Source organism: Lithobates pipiens, unplaced genomic scaffold (assembly GCF_037356315.1).
Source record: "Lithobates pipiens isolate NorthernLeopardFrog02 unplaced genomic scaffold, aLitPip1_a1.2 Scaffold_18, whole genome shotgun sequence".
NCBI lineage: Eukaryota > Metazoa > Chordata > Amphibia > Anura > Ranidae > Lithobates > Lithobates pipiens.
In genome coordinates this window covers 534,706,771-534,728,711 of record NW_027507758.1, presented here as the reverse complement: position 1 = coordinate 534,728,711, position 21,941 = coordinate 534,706,771, and the positions used below count along the sequence as shown (strand labels likewise).

Genomic DNA, 21,941 nt, shown 5'->3' with positions numbered 1-21,941 from the left:
GTACCAGCAGTGATTGGCGCATTTCACGAGTCAAGTTTGCTTTGTCATAATCCAAGATACATCACTGAATGTAATATTTAAAATGGTACATATACAGCTGAAATCAGTGAGTGCTTGATTATACCGATTAACCCTCCTCTAGGGCTCCTGCAATGAATCATGCCAAGACCAAAGAAGACAAAACATACATGTTTACAAACAATATACAAATAGAAAAAAGAAAAAGCACTTTAATTTCTGTAGGGATTTTACCACTGATATAAGAACCATGTAAATGGTAGCAAACATTTAATAATCAATAGGTCATAGTACAATTACAGATATGTTCATGAACCAGTGGAAAACTGATATAAACAATCGCAACTAAAAATGATCATGCACAGGTATTTCAAATCAAGGTTGATTGTAAATAATTGTGGTACATTTGATTTTAAATACCTGTGCATGATCCTTTTTAGTTGTGATTGTTTGTTTATATCAGTTTTCCACTGGTTCATGAACATATCTGTAATTATTCTATGGCCTATTGATTATTAAATGTCAGGTGGACCTGAACGGTCCATCCATGTGAAAGGGGCCTAAGGGTTTACAACCACTTTAAGCACCAGGTAAAAACCTGCACAAATATTAAGACGCCTTGCAGGCCTTGTTCTTAAGAGTTAAACCCAGTAAGACAAGAATTATAGCCGCCTTATGTAATTGATTGGGAGTTGCTCCCAAAATGTTCCATGCTTGCCATATCCTAATTTATGGATGTTCTGTTAATAAGCAATAAAACATAACCTTTTTACAGACACAAAAAATGTTTTTCTTCCCACAATGGTGACCTATTTTTCTGTGTTACAGAAAGGGCTCTGAAGAGTTTATTAGAGTCTTTGACCTGCCCCCCCTACACCCCAACACAACACCTGGAGCGAGAGCAAGCTTTGGCTAAAGAATTTGCTGAAATTCTGCACTTTACTCTCCGCTTTGATGAACTGAAGGTAAGTGAAGCCTCTCTCCTTTTTATATCTTTTCTATCTTTTGCTGGGGAAAAAAAGGCTTGTAATTGTGTGTAATTTGCTTTTTAGATGCGGAATCCTGCAATCCAGAATGACTTCAGTTATTACAGGCGGACGATAAGTCGAAACAGGATAAATAACATGCATGTAAGTACCTGCTTAATAACATTTTCCTAATCCTCGATACCAGGCCTGGATTTTTTTTCTAGTCTAAGCCATATTAAAACTATATGCAAAATAACTACACATTCCACTTAAGGCAGCAGTACATGATTGTTGGATCACTTCTTAAAGTGGTTCTAAACCTTCATTTGAAAAAAAAATTATATATATTAAAAGACCAAACCTGTTATACTTGCCTGCTCTGCGCAGTGCTTTTGCACAGAGCAGCCCCGCTCTAGGGCCTTCTTCACGGGTGCCCCCATAGAAAGCTGCTTTCAATGGGGGCACCCGCGTGTGCTTGCTTCTGAGTCCCGATGCGGTGTCCCTTGATACAGACAGCATACCACAGCCAATGGCTCCCACAGCTATTAATTTGCCCGATGAGGTGAGAGCCGCTGTACTCATGAAGATCGCTGGATCAGGTTGGACTCAGGTAAGCTGGGGAAGCTGCGGCACAGAAAGTTTTTCACCTTAATGCACAGAGGACTTAAGGTTTTAGAACCACTTTAAGCACAGACTGTCGCATCAGCTGTCTCCGCAAAGGCAGAAAATGCCATTGTCCCACTCCTGGGAACAGTACAGGTTTTGTGAAAGTGTTCCTCTATCACACATTTCAAATTTGGCCAATGACAGCCTTCACTGCAAGCACATTTCAGCTGAGGTGATGTGATGGGTTCCCCTTCAATGACTTATTTTTTTTTTTTTTTTTTTTTCAGGGAAAAGCAATTCTCATCTTTCCATCACTCCCTTGACTTTTAGTGCCCTCATCGAAGAAATGGCTCAGTACTTCCAGATCTGGAGAAGCATGTTACTCTGGAATGAGTAACATTCTTCTCTATATACAGATATTCTGGGCCTGTTAGCACTGTCACAAAGGGAGACTACAGCCTAGTGTAAGCTGAGACTTGTGGGTATCCTGTACAATGTATACCTCTCGCAGCAGCATAACAGAATGACAGCAAAACAAAAGGCAGATATTTATTTGCATTTGCGGGGGTCTGCATTCAAAGCGGAACTAAACTCAATCTTGGCTCTGCAAACTAAAAATGACATTTTATTAATCTCTATGCAGAGTAAACTCACCAATCCGTCCATGTGGGGATGCTTTTGTATTCCAAGGAAATCACATTTATAAAGACTCTCCCCCCAGCATTCCTCCCTGCGACCACCTTCAGTAAGGGCAGATAATTCAGCTGTCATTCACTTTATTTCATGTGCCCTGTAATGATGCACTATAACAGCTTGTGTATGTTCACTTTAATCAAATTGAACTTTTTTTGTTTACATCTTGCCATTGTAACAGAATAAGTAGAATGTAGCCTACATTGCCTCTATGGCAAAGTGTAAGTAAAAAGACTAAGATGTGTAACAGTGCATTTCTGGTGGCCTAGTGTTTTATTATTCTATTGCTACTGCCTATGTACCAATGTCCGATGCTCAGCACACTTTATTTTTTAGTTTGAAAAGCTCCTTGTCACCTCTGAAAGGAAATTGTGCAAGATTAAAAAAAACAAAACAAAAAAACAATAATCTCCCATAAGTCTGTGGGCAGTACCGGCAGTGCCATGGCCTAGGCTGGGAATGGGTAGGTACAGAAAACGGGGGGTTGTTAAAATCTGCCCATCTTTACTATTTACTACTAGCTTGATATATAACAATAATAGACAATGTTTATCGAGAGAGTTTAGTTCCACTTGCCAACTGTATAACTTAAGTATACGGTGGCAAAGTGGCAGTGCTGCGCCGGATCACATACTAGACACTTCCAGGTTTGGAGGGGGTGGCTGGTCTGTGGGTACGGTGGACTCCATGTCCACTGGCACCTGACGATCGTCCAGCACAGAGGCAAAATTATGTTCTGCCTCTGTAAACAAGGCAGATCACTGCTCTGTCAGTAAGGAAGGCATGGATCCTGTATTCCTGAAAAGCAGGCACATGGATCCATGCCTTCCCATAGTAAAAGCACCTCCCACACTGTAAAAAAAAAAGAGCACTTGGCCCAGAGTTAACCCTTTGATTGCACCTGATGTCAACCCCTTCCCAACCAGTGTCATTAGTATAGTAACGGTGCATATTTTTAGTACTGATCACTGTATTAGCGTCACTCCCCAAAAAGTGTCAGTGTCCGACTGTCCACTCCAATATCACAGTCCCACTATAAGTTGCTGATCACTGTATTGCTAGTAAAAAAATAAAATAAAAAAAATAAAAATAAATATCCCTTAGTCTGTAGACGCTATAACTTTTGCGTAAACCAAAACATATATACGCTTATTGGGATTTTTTTTTTAACCAAAAAGATACGTAGCAGAATACAATTTTTTTTTTTTTTTTAGCGCAAAAAATAAAAACCGTGGAGGTCAAATACCACCAAATCTATCTGTGAGAAAAGGGACATACATTTCATTTGGACACAGTGTCGCATGACCGCACAATTTTCAAAGTACCATATCCCAAAAAATGGTCCAGTGATTGAAGGTGGTAAATCTTCAGGTCAAGGACAATATGATCTTTGGGGAAGTTGTCCTTTAATGAATTTCCCCCACCAGGTAACACACTTGAGCTCCAATTCAGTAATATTTGCTCTGAGAAACTACCCAGCGCCACACTGCTTTTGCAAAGAAAATCGCCGCCTCCTTGCGCCTGTGTGCTGCGGGCCTCATTCATTCCTGTGTAATAATTCTGCAGGACTGCTGGAAGCCAGCATGAGTATTTCTTTTAGGAACAAATATGGCCAATGCTTGCATGCACTGGAAGAAGAGAACCTGGTTGGACTTTTTTTTTTTTTTTTTTTTTTTTCCCGGTGGCAGGCAGGTGCAGGCAGCGAGCATTGTTGTTTGGGGCTGAAGTTTGCTACCCAGTTTGGGGGATTAAAGTTTGAATAGTCCTTTAAATTGAGCCTGTTGCTTTGCCCTGCATGCACAAATTTGCATATTTATTCCTTCATCAGTGTTTCTTTCTAGAGTAAGACTGTCCTTCATTTTTCCTTCCTATTGCAGCTCCTTTAATATTTTGGCTTTTTCTTCTTGTGTGTGCTCTGCAGCTAGACATTGAAAATGAAGTTAACAATGAAATGGCAAACAGGATGTCCTTATTCTATGCTGAAGCCACGCCAATGCTGAAAACACTTAGCAATGCCACTACCAGCTTTGTATCCGACGTAAGTCATCTCGGCACACATTTTAGCATTCGTTCTTTTTGTTTTCAGCTATTGTATTTTGTTTTTCTCTGCCTAAATTTATTTCTCTTTTGTAGAATAAAACATTACCCATTGAAAACACCACAGACTGTTTGAGTACAATGGCCAGTGTGTGTAAAGTAATGCTTGAAACACCGTAAGTCATTTCTCCTTGATCTTCTCAGCTGTATCACTGCCAGCATCGGATATTGTCACTTAGTCTTTTAACCTGGTGCACTGTGTATGTGGTGTACTTGTTTTTTTTTTTTTTATGCCTCATTATTTGCATGCCTTTGTTCATAATAAATTGTTTGCTAGGCGACGCAGCTTGAAAGGTTTATTATGCTTTATCAAAAAAAAATATTTTGTGGAAAAAATAAAGATTGCTTACAGTGATCCTAGAAGGTTGAGCACTTGAAATGTTCTGTGTTTAATATGAAAACAAATGATAAAAGATCTAAAAATGTGAGTCTACAGCTGAAAATATGCATAGATTTGACAGCCAAGGTTGTTAACCACTTGGCGCCCAAGCTATGTCATATGACTTTGTGGTGCTATATCTGAATGATGCCTGAGGTTACAGACATCATTCAGATATCTGCATTTTCAGCCGGCGATTCCCTGCACCATAAGAACGATCATAGCGGCTGTTCCTCCCGCCGCCCTCCAGTGCTTCTACCGACTCACCGCTTCCATCGGTGAGTCGGTCACAGGATCCGCTGGCCCCCGGTTGATATCATAGAGATTTCCGGCAGACCAGATGGTCCCCGGAGTCTCTGATCGTTCGGAGGCCGGGCGCGATGTTATGACTTCACGCCCGGCCTCTGAATTCAAATTAACGGCGCCGCTTTGGCTGGGAAGCCAGGATTATTTTATTTTTTTTGTTTTTTTTATTTATTTTTTTTATTTTAGGCTTCCCAGCCTAGAGGTCAGATGTGGGGTCTTATTGACCCCCATATCTCACTGTAAATAGGTCTGATCATGCCATATTCCTATTACAAGGGATGTTTACATTCCTTGTAATAGGAATAAAAGTAATCAAATTATTATTTTTTTTTTTTTAAAGTGTCAAACTAAAAAAATAAAATTATAAATAAAAAAGTTAAAGCGCCCCTGTCCCCGTGAGCTTGTACGCAGAAGCGAACGCATACGCAAGTCCCTCCCACATATGAAAACGGTGTTCAAACCACACATGTGAGGTATCGCAGCAAACGTTAGAGCAAGCGCAATAATTCTAGCCCTAGACCTCCTCTAACCCAAAACATGTAACCAGTAAAAAAAAAAATTTAAGCGTCGCCTATGGGGATTTTTAAATACCAACGCTTGGCGCCATTCCACAAGCACGTGCAATTTTGAAGCGTGACAGGTTGGGTATCTATTTTATTTTATCTTCCACTTTCACATTATGCAAAAAAATTGGGCTAACTTCTGAAAAAAAAAACGTGTTCGAAAAATTGCTGTGCAAATACCGTGCAAGATAAAAAGTTGCAACGACTGCCATTGTATTCTCTAGGGTCTTTGCTAAAAAAAAACATAATGCTTGGGGTTCTATGTAATTTTCTAGCAAAAAAATTATGAATTTTACATGTAGGAGAGAAATGTCAGAATTGGCCTGGATGCAAAGTGTTTAAACTACTTACTTATTTATTTTTATTTATTAAAGTGCAATTGGCCAAAAATTTCTTAAGAACACTGAGCAAGTGTCAGAACCTCTCTTAGGTTTTTATTGCCATCTGTGTCCCTATTGAGATTTTCTGCACTAAGGGTGGGTTCACACTGCAACACAGATTGGCTCACAGCAGGTGTCCGGTGTGTCCCCATTCACTGTTTCAGGTCCGATTTAAGGCTCAATTTCTGGCTGAATTCGGACCTGAAATGGACCAGCAGACATACATGACCCCTGTGCAATTCGCACAGGAGCCACCCTGGAGATGTGTGAACTGTCTCCATAGAGAGCCGGTCACAATCTCCTGACATGCAAATTGGATGTGCAGAAACCCACATCCAATTCACAATAGTGTGAACCCAGCCTAAGGGGCTAGTTTACACTAGCAGCAAGGACTGCCGCACCTCTGAAAATCAGTCCATACTAGGATCACTTTTCATTGATGTTTAACAGGAGGTGAGAAGGCAATATGTTGCCTCCTCGCCGCCTGCTTTAACTCCATAAATGCTGCACTACCATGTCACAGCCGTGTGCATTGCAGGGCAGTTGCAGCATGGCCCTATTCACTTGAATGCATCTTGTTCAGTTAGTAGTAGTGTCCGCCAAACGCGACACAGGGTATAATTCCTGCCACAAAGCAAAGCCTCACCCCCACTGCATGTATACACCCCTGGCAGCTGCCTTCACAACTTAAGGGGGTGCAGTAAAAACATGGATCAGCCACATGCCAACCGCAAGTGTAACCACGCCTCATACAGTCCTCATTGTCGTGGAGAGATTGGCTATATGCTATACATAATCAATCTCACCTGCGCCAACACGTGCCCTTTCAGCATAATGCATCTCTAAATAATCCGTCTCCCCCTTTCCCTAGTAAACAGACCTGACCATACTTGCGTCATAATCACTGCCGCTGAGCAGTTAACTGGTTTATTTTATGCAACAACAAAAGAAACGACAACACAAGGATTGATGGGCCCCAACAGCCAATCGCCTCCTCTATGCAAAATGACATCACAGGAATGACTATCTATAAAACGCACATCCTAGAATAAAATGTTCACATGGGTCTATATTGTAAAAATGTCCACAACATCATAATCTTTGCTTCAAAGAGACGAGATTTCTAATATTTTACTTCAAGAATAGAGGGGACAATCTGCACTGATGACAATTGTCAAGCAGGGATCCTATTTTAATAGTATTTGCAAGGGTCACCTGTCGTGCCTGCTGTATTTTTGGACAGTTTGGATGCGATTCAGCTAAGTGAAAGTCATTCTTCACTTGTTCCATATGTGAGCCTATAAAAAATTGAAGAGCGTAACTCGGCATGTAAATGTACTCTCTCATGACAGTCAATCCGATTACTGTAGAATGTAGTTGAATGGCGAAAAATGTGAACCTGCTCTAGTGACCACACTTCAGATCTGGTCATTAGTTTATACTTCATTATTGGATTATTTTATATTATCCCTTTTAGAAACAAAGTTTTTCTATTTTATAGTGACTTATTTTTGGAGGATGTTATTAAATCCACTCTCTCCTTTCCATTAACAGGGAGTACAGGAGTCGGTTCACCAGTGAAGACACTCTCATGTTTTGTATGAGGGTAATGGTTGGTGTAATAATCCTTTATGACCACGTTCATCCAGTTGGTGCTTTTTGCAAGACGTCAAAGATTGATGTAAGATTTTCTACCTATTGCAATCATGTTTGCGCAGGTTATCTTGGTATCTGGCTGCTGGTGACTCTAGTATACTGTAAAAATATGACCATTCGTTATTGGTAATCAAAAAGGAGCACCTGAACACATATAAAGAACTCCACTCTAGAGAAAGGGTAGGATGTTTTAGGCATGGAGTGTCTCAAATAACCTAATACAACAAATTAGGATTTATTTAGTTTTTGTTGCAATAGCAGACCTAATTGGTTATGAAATGCCGAGCGTCGCTATAGCCAACAGTGTGTGTGTGTATATGTATGTGTGTGTATATGTATGATAGCCTCCCATGGCTTTCGCTACCATTTATATGCTGATGACACCCAAATCTATCTCTCTACCCCTCAGCTCACCCCATCAGTCTCCTCACGCATCGCTGATCTACTAACAGACATATCAGCCTGGATGTCACACCACTTCCTCAAACTTAATCTATCTAAAACCGAGCTCTTAATATTTCCTCCCCCACGTACCCCTTCACCTGACTTCTCTGTCAAGATCAATGGCACATCTATCAGTCCATCCCCACATGCCAAGGTGCTAGGGGTAACCTTAGACTCCGAACTGTCCTTTCAGGCCCACATACAAGCCCTGTCCAAATCATGCCGCCTTAGCCTCCGCAACATTTCCAGAATACGCCCCTTTTTAACTAATGACACCACCACGCTTCTAATTCACTCCCTGGTCATCTCTCGCCTCGACTACTGCAACTCCCTCCTCGTTGGATTACCTTTACATAGGCTATCCCCCCTCCAGTCCATAATGAATGCCGCTGCCAGACTCATCCACCTTACCAGCCATTCAGTGTCCTCCACCCCTCTCTGCCAATCCCTGCACTGGCTTCCACTCACCCAATGAATAAAATTCAAAGTACTAACAATAATTTACAAAGCCATCCATAACTCTGCCCCCAGCTACATCACTGACCTGGTCCCAAAATACCAACCAAACCGCCCTCTTCGGTCATCTCAAGACCTCCTGCTCTCTAGCTCCCTTGTCCCCTCCTCCCATGCTCGCCTCCAGGATTTCTCCAGAGCTTCTCCCATCCTCTGGAACTCCCTACCCCAATCTGTCCGACTGTCCCCTAATCTATCCATCTTTAGACGATCCCTGAAAACCCTTCTCTTCAAAGAAGCCTATCCTGCTTCTAACTAACACTGTTTTACTTCCCCCATCAGCTCATCCCCCACAGCAATTACCTCCTGTATCAATTGCCCCTTCCTTTTTAGATTGTAAGCTCTAACGAGCAGGGCCCTCTTATTCCTCTTGTGCCAAATTGTAATGTAAATGTAATGTCTGCCCTTATGTTGTAAAGCGCTGAGCAAACTGTTGGCGCTATATAAAACCTGTATAATAATAATAATGTATGTGTGTATATGTATGTGTGTATATGTATGTGTATGTATGTATGTGTATGTATGTATGTATGTATGTATGTATGTATGTATGTATGTATTGTATTTATTCAAGGTTAGCTAGAGGTTAGAAAATACACACTGTTTAAGCCAGAGTTTTCTTTATTTCCCAAGAAAATAGGAATGCTAACACAAAATTAAAAGAAAATATTACAGAGCATATGAAACAAAACAACATTAAAGGGGTTGTAAAGGTAAATGTTTTTTCACCTTAATGCATTCTATGCATTAAGGTGAAAAAACATCTGACACTGCCTGCACCCCCAGCCCCCCCGTTTTACTTACCTCACCCCTCGAAAGTCCCACGCTCGTAACCCGACGTCCTTTCCACCGTTCAGCCTGGCCGCTGATTGGCTGGAGTGGATGGATGGAAAGCAGCACAGCCATTGGCTTGCGCTGCTGTCAATCACATCCACTGACGCGGGGGGCTACAGTGCGTGGCTATAGCCGCCGGTTGTATCACGGGAGCACGCCCGCAGATGCTTCTCACCATGCGAGGGAGCTCGCAGGAACGTGAGAAGCACCTGCGGGAGGAAGCAGAGACAGCCGCAGAGGGACCCCAGAAGAGCGGGTTCGGGGCCACTCTGTGCAAAACGTGGAGGTAAGTATAACCTGTTTGTTATTTAAAAAAAAAAATTCACTTTGCCATCCCTTTAATGATACTTTACCAAAGGTCGTCCTCTGGTCGGTATCTTCAGCTGGGCTCAATGGCAAAAAGTAGAAGTCATTTAAGCCAGTCAGTAATTTTAAAGCCCACTCAGACACCACCCACACAGCACCCACTGCCAGCCTATCTAGGATTCTGACAAATCAAAATCGCAGTCCTTCCTAACCAGTAGCCAACCAGCTCACGCAGATATATTGCGATAGGTTGCCTCTCCTGCCCAAACCAATGTACCTGTACCTTGGTCCGTGCAAGGAGGATAGCGGGCACCTGCCGTAGGAGCGTGCCCGTGGGTCCCACGGACTCTGTACGGTGAGGAGAGACAGAATGGGGAACTGCCTATGTAAACAAGGTGATTCCCCGTTCTGTCTAGTGACATGACATAGATCTACTGTTCCCAGTGATTGGGAACAGTGATCTGTCATGTTCCTGGCAGTCCATCCACCCTACAGTTAGAACACACCCAGGGAACTCACTTAACCCCTTGATTGCCCCCTAGTGTTAACCCCTTACCTGCCAGTGTTATTTTTAAATTGATCGGTGCATTTTTATAGTACTCATCAATGTAATAATGTCACTGGTCCCCAAAAAGTGTAATGTGTAGTCAGATTTGTCTGCCGCAATGTCACAGTCCCGCTAAAAATCGCAGATTGCTGCTATTACCATCATCTTAATGATGTGGTGCAATACAGGGGTGTCCATTCACTCACCATTAACCAGCTTTCAGATACAGAACCTGGAGGAAGGCCTTACTCACCCATATTACTCACCTAGTACATATGTCAAATTATACTAACACACAGATCCACCCATTACCAAAAAAATATATAGTGTGTGTGTGTGTGTTTGTATGTGTACATATGTGACCCACCAAATTAAGTAGCCCACTCCCAGCCTCCTATAACCCTTCATTGTATATATGGGTCAGGATTAGGCAGGCTTGCTCAATATGACCTTTTCTAATGCAATTTCTGCATGTATGCGGTACTTCGGGACTCTAAATTGGCAGCAAAGCCTCTCAACTTGCATAGATAAATGCGAGACCTTCCTATGTAAATGTCAGGTCCAACAACACATAACCTGAACCAATGACGAAACTGCAGCAATAATAATGGGTTTTATCAAAAAATTCTAAATATCGTTAGTCTTACTGAAATGTCCAAATATTACCTCCCACCAATACCCTCTAGCATCATTCTCTAGTTAATGCACTACCTCCTTTATTTTATTCCGATCATGGTAGATGACCATAGTAGCATTGGCGCACTCTTGCTGCAGCGTCATAAGGTTCTCATCCCAATCTGTCAACCATTCCTGTAACTTTCTTCCTTCCCATAGCCAGATTCAGGGCTCTCGGACTAACGGGGCGGTTATAGTTGACATCCACAGACAGATTGGCAATATGCAGTACCACATAATTCCACCTCTGTGTCTGGATTTCAGAGACATTGCCCAGGATACACCATCCCAAATAATACACCGGAAAGCCGGTGTTTCCTTCCCAGCAGTGTTTTCCCCATCCAGAACAGAAAGTGAAGCATCTTCCCAGCATTTCTTGTTCACCACTGCGTACTGACCTGGCATACAAATACCTCCAACAAAGGATGATGTCAACCTGTCTCCACCTTCCATCCTCTGATAAAATGTGGATAATTTAGCCTCAGATTACACAGAGCAGCGATCTCCTGTGTCCCCGGCATGCACAGCCACACCTCTTGGCCCCGGTTTGGGCCACTATTCTTTCTATCATGTGAGCAGGGCTAGGAGACGGGACTGTAAGTGACTGAGTGCTGAGTACACAGGCGATCGGGGTCTCTGTGTAATCCAACACTGGCGAGGCTGCAGGTGGGCACTGAACCGGCTGCATTGATGAGCAATTTAGAGGCTGCAGATGGGCACTGAACAGGGTGCATTGATGTACAATTTAGTGGCTGCAAATTGGTACTGAGCAGGGTGCATTGATGGGCAGTGGTGAGACTGCAGGTGGGCATTGGTGAGGCTGCATCAATAGGCTGTGACCCTTATTTTGCTTCAAAGTTCTTTATTTAAAATGTACCTTTTTTTTTTTTTTTTTTTTTTTTCTGACACTTCCCTCTAAAAATGAAGGTGTGTTATACACCGATAAATATGGTAATTCCAGCCAGTCAGTACTTTTAAAGCCCACTCAGACACCACCCACTGCCAGTCTATCTAGGATTCTGACAAATCAAAATTGATAAGAGGCAGTCCTCCTTAATATGTTATTCTTCTCTCCGTCCCCTAGGAAGCATGCTGTAGTGACCACTAGGGGCAGCATTTGTCCACGAATCACCGCTATTTGACCCAGGTCAAATCTTAAGTGACAGCTGGATCTTCTGGATCTCAGGCCATCGGTTATCTTAGCAGCAGTTGCTTTTTGAAGCTTTTGTTTGTAGTCATGATAATCAGGCACTTCAATCTTTATTACACCTGGTGGTTTGATGCAAAGCTCTACTCCCATTCTCCCCCACCAGGAGGCATGCTTCAGTTACAAAGCCCTGATGGAATGCCGTTACACCAGGTTTATCCCGGCTGCCCACAACAGTGCTGAGGCTAGGTGTAATCTGATATCATAGTTCAGAAACGGCTTACGTTAGGACAAAAAACATGTTGCTTTCCAGCAACCAGCAACTGAAACTTTTGACCATGTCTTAAATTTTTTTTAGATTGATTTTTTGTTTTCAATTTGTTTTTTTGCAGAAATATTCTGATGTACCCATAGTAGTAGCTATTGCATGTATACTTTTTTGTTTGCTTGTAAAATGTGTGAGGATTTTAACATTTGGATGATTCCATTTTCTACATTTCCGACAGATGAAAGGATGTATAAAAGTATTAAAAGAACAACCCCCAGATTCCGTGGAAGGACTTTTAAATGCACTCAGGTATGATTTATATTTTAAATCTGTAATATGTATGAGGACTTAGACATCTCTTTTCTTTACACACCCTGCGTTTTTAAAGCAATCTGGCATGGGATATATTACCTCTAAGTGTTTCCCAGTCCTTTTAAAGGCCTACCTCACTTCCTCTGTTCATGCCCATTGTCCACTAAATGCTATGTGTGTCCCCACAACCCCATAAAGTAGCACACCCTCATATTTAGCCACAGCATTGCCCAGCAGAGGTGTCTATGCTCCGATTCCTCCAGTGGACTGTTTTGTAAGACACAATGGCAAAGGAGCTCAGATCTATTTTTTACAAGCCTGCCATCTATACAGAAACAAGGTGAATGGAGAAAGCCCTGCTTCTGTCAAAATGCACTGATCAGTGGTGATTAAAAAAAAAAAAGGACTTCTGTTGAGTGGGGGAACCAACACAATAATTGATATTCAGCTGAACATTCGTTCAGTGTATGGGCAGCCTGAGAATCCTTTGCTAGAAACGTTGGATCAATGCAGTAGACATAATGCACAAGTGCTTAACTAAATACTATGTACACTGGATCTTTCTGCCAGGGTTGGCAAAAAAATCCAGCTTAAAAAAAGCTTGTTTTGGTCCCTACTTGTGCATGTTCACAGATATGTTTTTAGAAACACATGTTCATAAACTCATTCTTTTGGCTATAATATTCATTCTAGCCACTGGAATGCATTTAGATGCATTTGTGCATAAATTATGCTGCAAAGAGTCTCCCCAAATGCAGACTTTGGTTATTTTGTATGCCTCTAAATGCTAAAATTTGCATGGACGCATTAGCCAACATAGGGCTGAGATCAGAGGCAGGTTTCTAAATTGAGAGAAATATGGGGACTAACGTTGCTGACCCCACCTGATCCAGTCACTGATCTGAACAGAATATGTAAATTGGGAGCTCTGACCACACTTGCTGCATGTTTTGTTTGCAATAGAGCAAATGGGAACCTGCCTATCTGCGATTACCTGCCTCTGAAACCACTGCCTGACAGTTGGCTCTTTGCCCTACGTGCTGTAAGAGCACTGTAGGGGCACTCATTACTCTCTGTACATTTTAAGCCATCCTTGCGGTAATAAACAAAAATGCCATTGACTCAGCACAAGTCAGTGTGCTTATCAACAAAAGGGCAAAGTCAGAGTTTCAACAATTTTCAAGATTTTTGTTGCATATATTTGCAAATATGTGATGGCATGCTGCCTCTTCACTGCACCTGTGCCAAGTGTGGTCTCCAAAGCCCACCATAGACAGATCAAAATTCATCCAGTTTAGCAGGAACCTGACAAACTTTGATTAGCCTATGGGCACCCAACTTTAGTACTCCCGCTGTCAGAATACAATAACTGGGGAGAAGGCACAAGCGCCATACTAAGTGTAGCATATATTTAATTTATTGCCAAGAACAAGAGTATTACTCACAAGGGTAAAAGCATAAAGCACTGTAGATCATCCCCATCAGTGGTGTGGTGTGTCATGATGGCCTTCTGCGGCTGTTTTCTCAGAGGGACGCTTTTGATGGATTACAGCACTTCCTGGAGGCGTGAAACGCACAGGCTGCGACTCGTGACGTCACTAATGGAGCTTGTGCTTTCTCCCCAGTTACTCCAAGCTGCTTCTTGCTTGTACACTGAGCTGCCACCCAAGTGAGCCCATCTATGGTATGGCAGATGGGGTGAGCACCACTCCAAAAGCTGTTCTGCTGCCAAAAAATCCTGGGTGCCTGCCTGGGCCTGCAAAACCCACGTGCAGGTAGAAAGAGATGGCACTTTCCGGAGAATAAAAACGACTTCTTTTATTATGCAAAAATAGAAATGCTTGTGCAAGGATTTAGCTCAGGAGTGTGAAAGGTGTCTACTAACCCTCCGTAGGTTGAGTGTGTGTGGCATGTCTCGTTCCTTTTTTCTTTTTGCATAATAAAAGGAGCTGTTTTTATTCTCCTGGAAGTGCCGCCATTGCTTTCTTTTCTAGCCCATCTATGGACATTTTTGGACTGTTCTATAGAGTTTTAACTTCTTTATTGATTGCATTGGGAACCCCTGAGATACACCAGCACATACCATTTTGTACCAATGTTCAGAATACAAAAACGCAGCAGGAGAGATTACCCAGTCAACACTGACTTTGTTGGAGAAATCAAGCAATTTTCTTTCCTTCAACCCGTGGTTAAATGAAAAAAAAATTGCAGTAAGCATGGCCTGCCTTATTCTTGTCTAAGAGCGCTTCAATCTTGGGACATATACAGTATATCAATGAATAGCTCCTCAAATTGGTATGCAAACCCTGACAATGCCATTGACAGTGTTTTGCTGTGTCTGTTTGGCAAGTGCATACCAGAAATCAGAGCTGTCTTGCCTCTTGTGGAGGCAGGAACGCGGGAGGGCTTAAGTAGTTTAGCAAAAGACAACTAGGCGAGGCTGACACCACTCAGTCCACAAAAAAAAGGTGGTGTATGGTCAGCCCATAACAGGAAATTCCTATCCAAGGGCATGTCTGGCATCCAATAGGTATTCTTCTGTACTTGTTGGTTCTTTGTAAAGTACAGGGAAATGCACATGTGCTGCAGAGATGTACTACATGTGTTTTTTGTTTTACTATTGCCCTTATATTCACTTTATCAGTGCAGAGGCCCAACAGAAGTGCAGTCTCTTAATGGCAAGTGAGGACCTCCATTGTTTAACTGCATCAAACCACCTAGCAAAGTAAAAGTGGCACCACTTTATTACTAGCAAGTGCTGCATTTTTATTTGCTGCGTTTTCCTTTATCTTGCACAGGTGCTTTAAATTAGAGTTAATGGCTTGGTAATTTGGACAGCTATATTATCTAAGAGAAATTCCCAGAACATGGTCTGTTGGGGGTACTTGAGCACAGGGTTGAGATGTTTATACTTATTATTAGCTGGCTCTGGTTCAGTCAAATGGTCCCCTGTGTCAGCCAGCGGAAGCTGCAGTGGAGAGAAGAGAGTACTCTGACAATGGCTGGAAATGCCTGGGAGCAGTGACGTCATCCATAGGCTCCCATGGCCTATCTATTGTTGGTGGTCTCTCTTCTCCCATGCAGCCCCTGCGTACCGACACAGGTGAGCCAGATTGCTTGACCAAAGTAGAGCAGCTGAAAATAGGTAAGAGTATACAGCTTTCTTAAACAGGTTGGTTATTATAAGACCCCTTTCACACCAGGGCATTTTGCAGGCGCTATAGCATTAGCAATAGCGCCTGCAATCCGCCCTAAAGAAGTTGCACCATTGTGTGCAGCGTGAAAGCCCCGAGGGCTTTCACACTACAGCGGTGCGCTGGCAGGACGTCAGAAAAAAGTCCTGCCAGCAGCTTCTTTGGAGCGGTGAAGGAGCGGTGTGTTTACCGCTGCTCCCCATTGAAATCAATGGGGCAGTGTTGTAATGCCGCTGGCAAAACGCCGCTATTGCGGGGGGTCGCTATTCGCGGCTGCTAGCGGGGGGTAAAAGCGCTCCGCTAGCGGCCGAAATGCGCCGCAAATCCGGCGGTGTGGTGTGAAAGGGGTCTAAGTGTTAGGAGTGGGGAGGTAGCGTTTTTAAGGCTAGTTAAGTTTAGCCTGACATTCTGATTTAAAGCTGAACTAAACCCATTGATTTAATAGTTTCAAAAAACAAACCTTTCCAGCAGGTGTCAGGAATGTAAATGCCACGTTGGTTATGCTCTCAACGAACTTTCAAACCATCAGATAGCTGGTGTCATAACTGATCTTCAACTGCCATGGTGCTGCACATGTGATCAGAGGTCAAGATGGCAGCTTCCTTGGCTGAAAAGGATAGGAGGGTTTAGTTCCACTTTTTAATGTTGCTCAATTAAAAAAAATAAAAATAAAATTAAAACGTTAATATGGGCTTCAATGACCAATAACACTTATCGGAGGATGGGATTTATCACTGGTTTGTGCCTGTTGCAGTTGGCAAGATTCACAAATTGGTGACAAAATCTAACAGTCTATTATGTCTGTTTGAATACTCCATCCTGTGCTCTATCACTGTTAATGATAATAGCAAGCATTTACACATTTGGTAATCATTCTCTAGACAGTTATAGATCATTTGAAAACTGCATTTTACATTTTCCAAATGTTACCTTTTAGGTATGCATTTGCATTTCTTTTTCATCTTTTTATTTGTCACATTGCAGGTTTACCACAAAGCACCTGAACGATGAATCAACTTCTAAACAGGTCCGGGCGATGCTTCAGTAAAGTCCTGCGCTTGAAGGGGATTCTTTTACTGACCTCAGAAGATGTATATGTTTACATAATTTAATACAGATTGATGTTAATACTTATGTGTATTTACATAGTCATTACCCCCTTGTCACTGAACCTTAGGCTTGTATCCCTGTCCCTAACCTATCCGGTGCCAGTGCTGCCCTCAGCGGTTTCACCAAAATGCTCTGAGGACTTTTCAGACACCCACCGGGTGATTAATCTGACTGACTTAGCACAATTTTTGCAATTACATGCTGTTATTATATTTGACTTGCGAATTGAACTTTTTTTTTTATTTTACCAAAGTGCTTAAACCATACTTTAAATTGGTGTGAATTGATTGATTGTATCTGCTATTGTGTTTTATTCATCAGTTTGTCCAAAAATGCAGTTTAGGCACTGTTATTTTTATTATGTGTTGGGTATCTGGGCACAGGCAGTGGAAGTCCTTGTTTAATATGCCGAGGCTGGAGAAATGGAAAAGCAAACAAAGTGGAGATATTTGTGTACTGGGGACTTTAGAGGCATGACCTAATGACTTTGTGCAAACAGGTATGGTGTTCTGTAACCCCTAGTCAACAAGAACTGTTCAGCCTACATGTGCCTAAGGGACCTGTACCAAATAGGTACCTGTACCAAATAGGTACCCCTAGATGTGCCGCTCAGGTCACTGGAGCTCGTTACGGCATGGTCAGATAAATGATGATCACCCTGCAGACACAGCTTGGCACCATTATCTTTCTTAAGTTTGAGCACAGAATGGGTGTCATTGTTTTTCAACCTTTTTTCAGTCAAAATCAAAGTCTTTAGAATTATGGACACCCTATTCTAAAATGTAAAAAAAAAATATTCTAATAGTTTTACATAATGCGGCAGCATCGACAAACGTAGGACAACCGACATTAGAGTTCTTTTTATTCTTCCAAAGCAAATACACTTTTGCACACTGGTGCTGACTAGTATTCCAGTGTTTTTCCTCTCTCGGGTTCTCTCTATCAATCAGCTGACCCCAGTGTTGAGGTAGAGGGTCAAACAAGGATGCCATCACTAGTTGTTAGGACACTGGTGGCTGGAGGGTTGAAATGGTTCACATTAAAAATCTGTGGCTTTTTGTGTAACTAAAAGGCAGCCTTGATCCACCTGTTGGCTTGTATACATTATTGGCAATTTTTAGGTATTTTACAAAGGCACCCTGGTTGAAAATTGCTGGTTTATAGGGAAGCATGCCTATTTATTTTTTGACTACCAATGTCATGCACGAAAACTACAAGCAGCTTCACCCATCCATGGTGATAAATGAGGCTGTGTCTGGTGCAGCAAAGCCCGGCTAGCTGCTTAGCTTCACCACTCATCTGCGCAAGCCTTTTATTAAAAGATAAACGTGCCAAGTCCTGCAGGATTCATATTTCCATGCTGTCACTTTAACAGAGTCCTTCTCAAAAGGTCTGTTATTTACCTTTTTGTTGAAAAAGCCTAGAAGCCTCTCGTTTGTCCATTCCCAGGAGTTTAGCACCCAAAAAGCCTTTCTAGTATCTCTCGAACACCGGTGATATGACATTGCATTGGTCGGGAGTGACTTTAATTCCATAAAAACTACTTAACACATGCAGCTGAAGAGTTGAGCATGAAGACTGCAGTTAACAATACAAATAAGTTGTGGATGAGTAGTAATGTTAAAGCTGATCTCCATCTTTAACGTCCTTTTAAAATAGATCATTTGGACCAAGCTGGCTCAAACTACTTATTGCAATACCAGATACACCTGTTTTATGCACTGTGTTAAGTGTATGTAGCCTTAGCTACATACAGTATACAGTGCTGTGTTCCGGCAGTGGGATGGGAACTTCCACAAAATCAGATCACACTTGAGCGCCGCTCAGCCAGCCACTGGAAGCTTTGTATTCTATTGAATGTAAAGCTTCTTCTGATTGGCTGAGTCAGAGATTGAGATGTCATCTGTTCGCCTCTACTTCAGCCAAGCAAAACATACTTATAGTGGTATGATTTTAAAGCGTTTTGTATTGCTTGGAATTTAAATAGTACAGCATTTGTGGTAGAATATTTAGTGCAGTCCAGGGCAAAATGTATTGGACCCAAGGTTACCATAAAGAATCTCTGCATTAAATTGTGGTATATCAGAAAACAAAAACAGACTGGTTAGTACAGTAATAACGTACTTGTATATGAGAAATGTTCATTCCAGTTCTGGCATCCAGATCTATAAAGCTGACCTCCCAGGAGATTTAAAAATATATATATATATATACAGCAGTGTATTTACTAAATAAAAGAAACTGAATTTTTTCAAAAAGGATAAGTTCGCCTTTTGAAGCATGTAATACTGTATGTTCCACCCATATTTAGGGGGTATTGTGCTCCTATTGCACTTGTCACCAGCGCTCCCTGCAATGTAACAGTGGACGGGGGATCTTCTCCCCTCACTCGCTGTCACTTTTTGAAAACCACATGGCTGTGTGGTGTTTCCCCCACACAGCCGAGTCTTTCGTTTACAGAGCTCTGCGAATGAAAAAACTACAAGTACCGTCTTCCACCACTGTAGACTTGCATGTAATCAGACTGTGAGCATGCTGTTTGTGGTTCATTCATTTTTCCTCCTAGTTTTGTAACTGCAAGCCCATACAGGCTAGAAAGCTAGAGGAAGAGTGCAGAAGCTTAACATTGAACCTGTGATTTGCTGGTGGCGGGTGCAATGCTTTGCAGGCTCCATGGAAGAAGAAAAAAGAGCAACAAAATGGAATTTTTTTTTTACTTGCAAAAAATATTATCCTTTTTAAAGCATCTAATGTTTTCTACTTCATATCAGTCTCAGCCTCCCTGTAGAGCAGAACTCAGCCGGGTTATATGAAGGCTACCAATGGAAACCAAACAGTTTACATATCTGCTGGCACTGATCATGCTAATAAGAGAAGGGGGTGCTCCATGGTTTAATCGGCAAGCTGTGGCATGTCCAGTGTAAAGGAGAAGTACCATAATTCTGCCTCCATCTGAGTTAAATGGAGGGTCCTCTTTAACTCTAAAACTGTAAACTGACAAAATTGGATTCTATGGATTACGACACATTGCTCTTAGCACGATTATTCAATCACGTGTGGTTTCCGCCATTCACTTCTCATTCTCCAAAACATTGGCTTCTCTTTATTATTATTTTTAAATCGTTTCTTTGATGGCCAGTTCTGAACGTAAGGTTGGCTGATTGTGGACCATTGCTGCTAACAGACGCTTATTTGACATTGTATTCCGTTTCAAAGCATGAGTTAACACTCCATATACAGTATAAAGAGAATCACAGATCTTATATATTCTATATATCTATGAAGTCCCTTTAGAATTTTATAGACTTCCTGTTTGCTACTCCATTGCAGTACCAAATAAAATGAATTGTTGTACATGTTCCTGATTTTTTTATTTTGCTTAAATGACCTGTGTTGCTGCTGCTGCTAAAAAAAAAAAAAAAAAAAAAATTTTCATACATCTTAAGGGGGCAGTCATCCCAAAAATAAACAAACAGATACAGTAAGTATAGAAAATAATCACCGCCCTTTTTAAAATCAGTTTGTTGCTTTGCAGCCTGAAATTAAGACACACGCATTTCTTTTTTTTTGTCTTATCCAGCTGTATTTACTAGTGCAACTTCTAAAAAAATATTGTGTGTGTTTGTATGTGTATATATTTGAGACAGACAGAGCTTTCTTTTGGTGGTATTTAATCACCCCTGGGTTTTTTTTTTTTTTTGTTAAACGAAAAAAGACTTAAAATTTTGAAAAGTTATTCTTCGTTCTTGTCATTTTTCTTCTTCACTGATGGGCATTGCTGATGGGCACTGACAGATGACACCGTTGGCTGCATTGATAATCAGAACACTGTGTAGATGTTCCCTGTGTGTATTGCCCCTTTATCGTATGACAGTGTGTAAGGAGAGGATCGCTGTTTATTACACTGTGATTAGACACAGCTTGTCACATGGTAAAGAGCTGCTGTGATTGGCTCTTTACCCCGATATGTGATTAGCTGCGTCTGAAGAGCTTAGCGATAAGATCACCGCCGATGATGCCCTCCTGGCAATGTGCGATCATGCTGTAGCTGTCGTTTGGCTATAGTGCGGTCGTGAAGAGGTTAAATCTGAACTCCCAGTTATGGTTTTTATTGCATAGCTAAATTGGTCCAGCTCGGAACAATTTACAGTATATATGCTTATTCCACACCTGTGGAAGCAGAGAATCACTGTAGTAGTCTCTATTAAGCCTCATACACACGATCGGGCTTTGTACAAACTTTCCTGTGGATTGTTGCACAAAGGGCATCGGCCGTGAACTTGTATTGCATACACACAGCAGGACTTTTTCAGCCAACTTTCACCAAATCACGTGTTTTTTCTGCTCTTTACCGCCACCTTTGGTCATCTTCTGTATTGTCTGATCATTTGCATTGGTTCTGAGCATGCATGTTTATACTTTGTACAAAAGTACTATGGTTTTCTGTACACACGATCAGACTTTGCTCCATTGGACTTTTGTTGCTGGAATGTTTCTGTTCGCACACCCAACAAAAGTCCAATGAAAACTGAAAAAGTTTGTCCGATGGATCGTACACACAGTCGGATGTTGCCTTTATTATTATTATTATACAGGATTTATATAGCACCGACAGTTTATGCAGTGCTTTACAACATTAGGATAGACATGACATTACAACAGGGCTCGACAAAACCCGGGCGCCAGGTCGCATTGGCGACTAGAAATAGCGACCTCGCGCCTGGGGCAGAACAGCTGGGGGTATCCTGTCTCTGTGGACCCCCCCAGCGTGATCGCGTCGGGCCGTTCCGCCGGCGGCCGAAAATTTAGGCCTTCTGCGGTCCTATGATTCCTTATGGAATCTGGCGCCCTCTTGTGGTCGCCGTTGGTATGACAAACCAGCAATGCTAATGAAGCTTCCTCTGTTTTATATTACCTGCCTCTTC

General features: G+C 41.9%; 1 protein-coding gene across 2 annotated transcripts in view; it reads left to right on the top strand.

The window, feature by feature from the left end:
* CYRIA (CYFIP related Rac1 interactor A) overlaps positions 1 to 20,370 on the top strand; it is a 121,058-nt gene extending 100,688 nt beyond the window's left edge. For both annotated transcript variants that reach the window (XM_077488815.1, XM_077488814.1), the window contains exons 6-12: positions 847 to 983; positions 1,071 to 1,148; positions 4,207 to 4,323; positions 4,419 to 4,498; positions 7,565 to 7,691; positions 12,639 to 12,709; positions 16,891 to 20,370. In XM_077488815.1, the coding sequence (XP_077344941.1) occupies positions 847 to 983; positions 1,071 to 1,148; positions 4,207 to 4,323; positions 4,419 to 4,498; positions 7,565 to 7,691; positions 12,639 to 12,709; positions 16,891 to 16,954 (674 nt within the window). In that variant the 3' untranslated portion in view covers positions 16,955 to 20,370. The remainder of the gene's footprint in view (positions 1 to 846; positions 984 to 1,070; positions 1,149 to 4,206; positions 4,324 to 4,418; positions 4,499 to 7,564; positions 7,692 to 12,638; positions 12,710 to 16,890) is intronic.
* Positions 20,371 to 21,941: the final 1,571 nt, after the last annotated feature.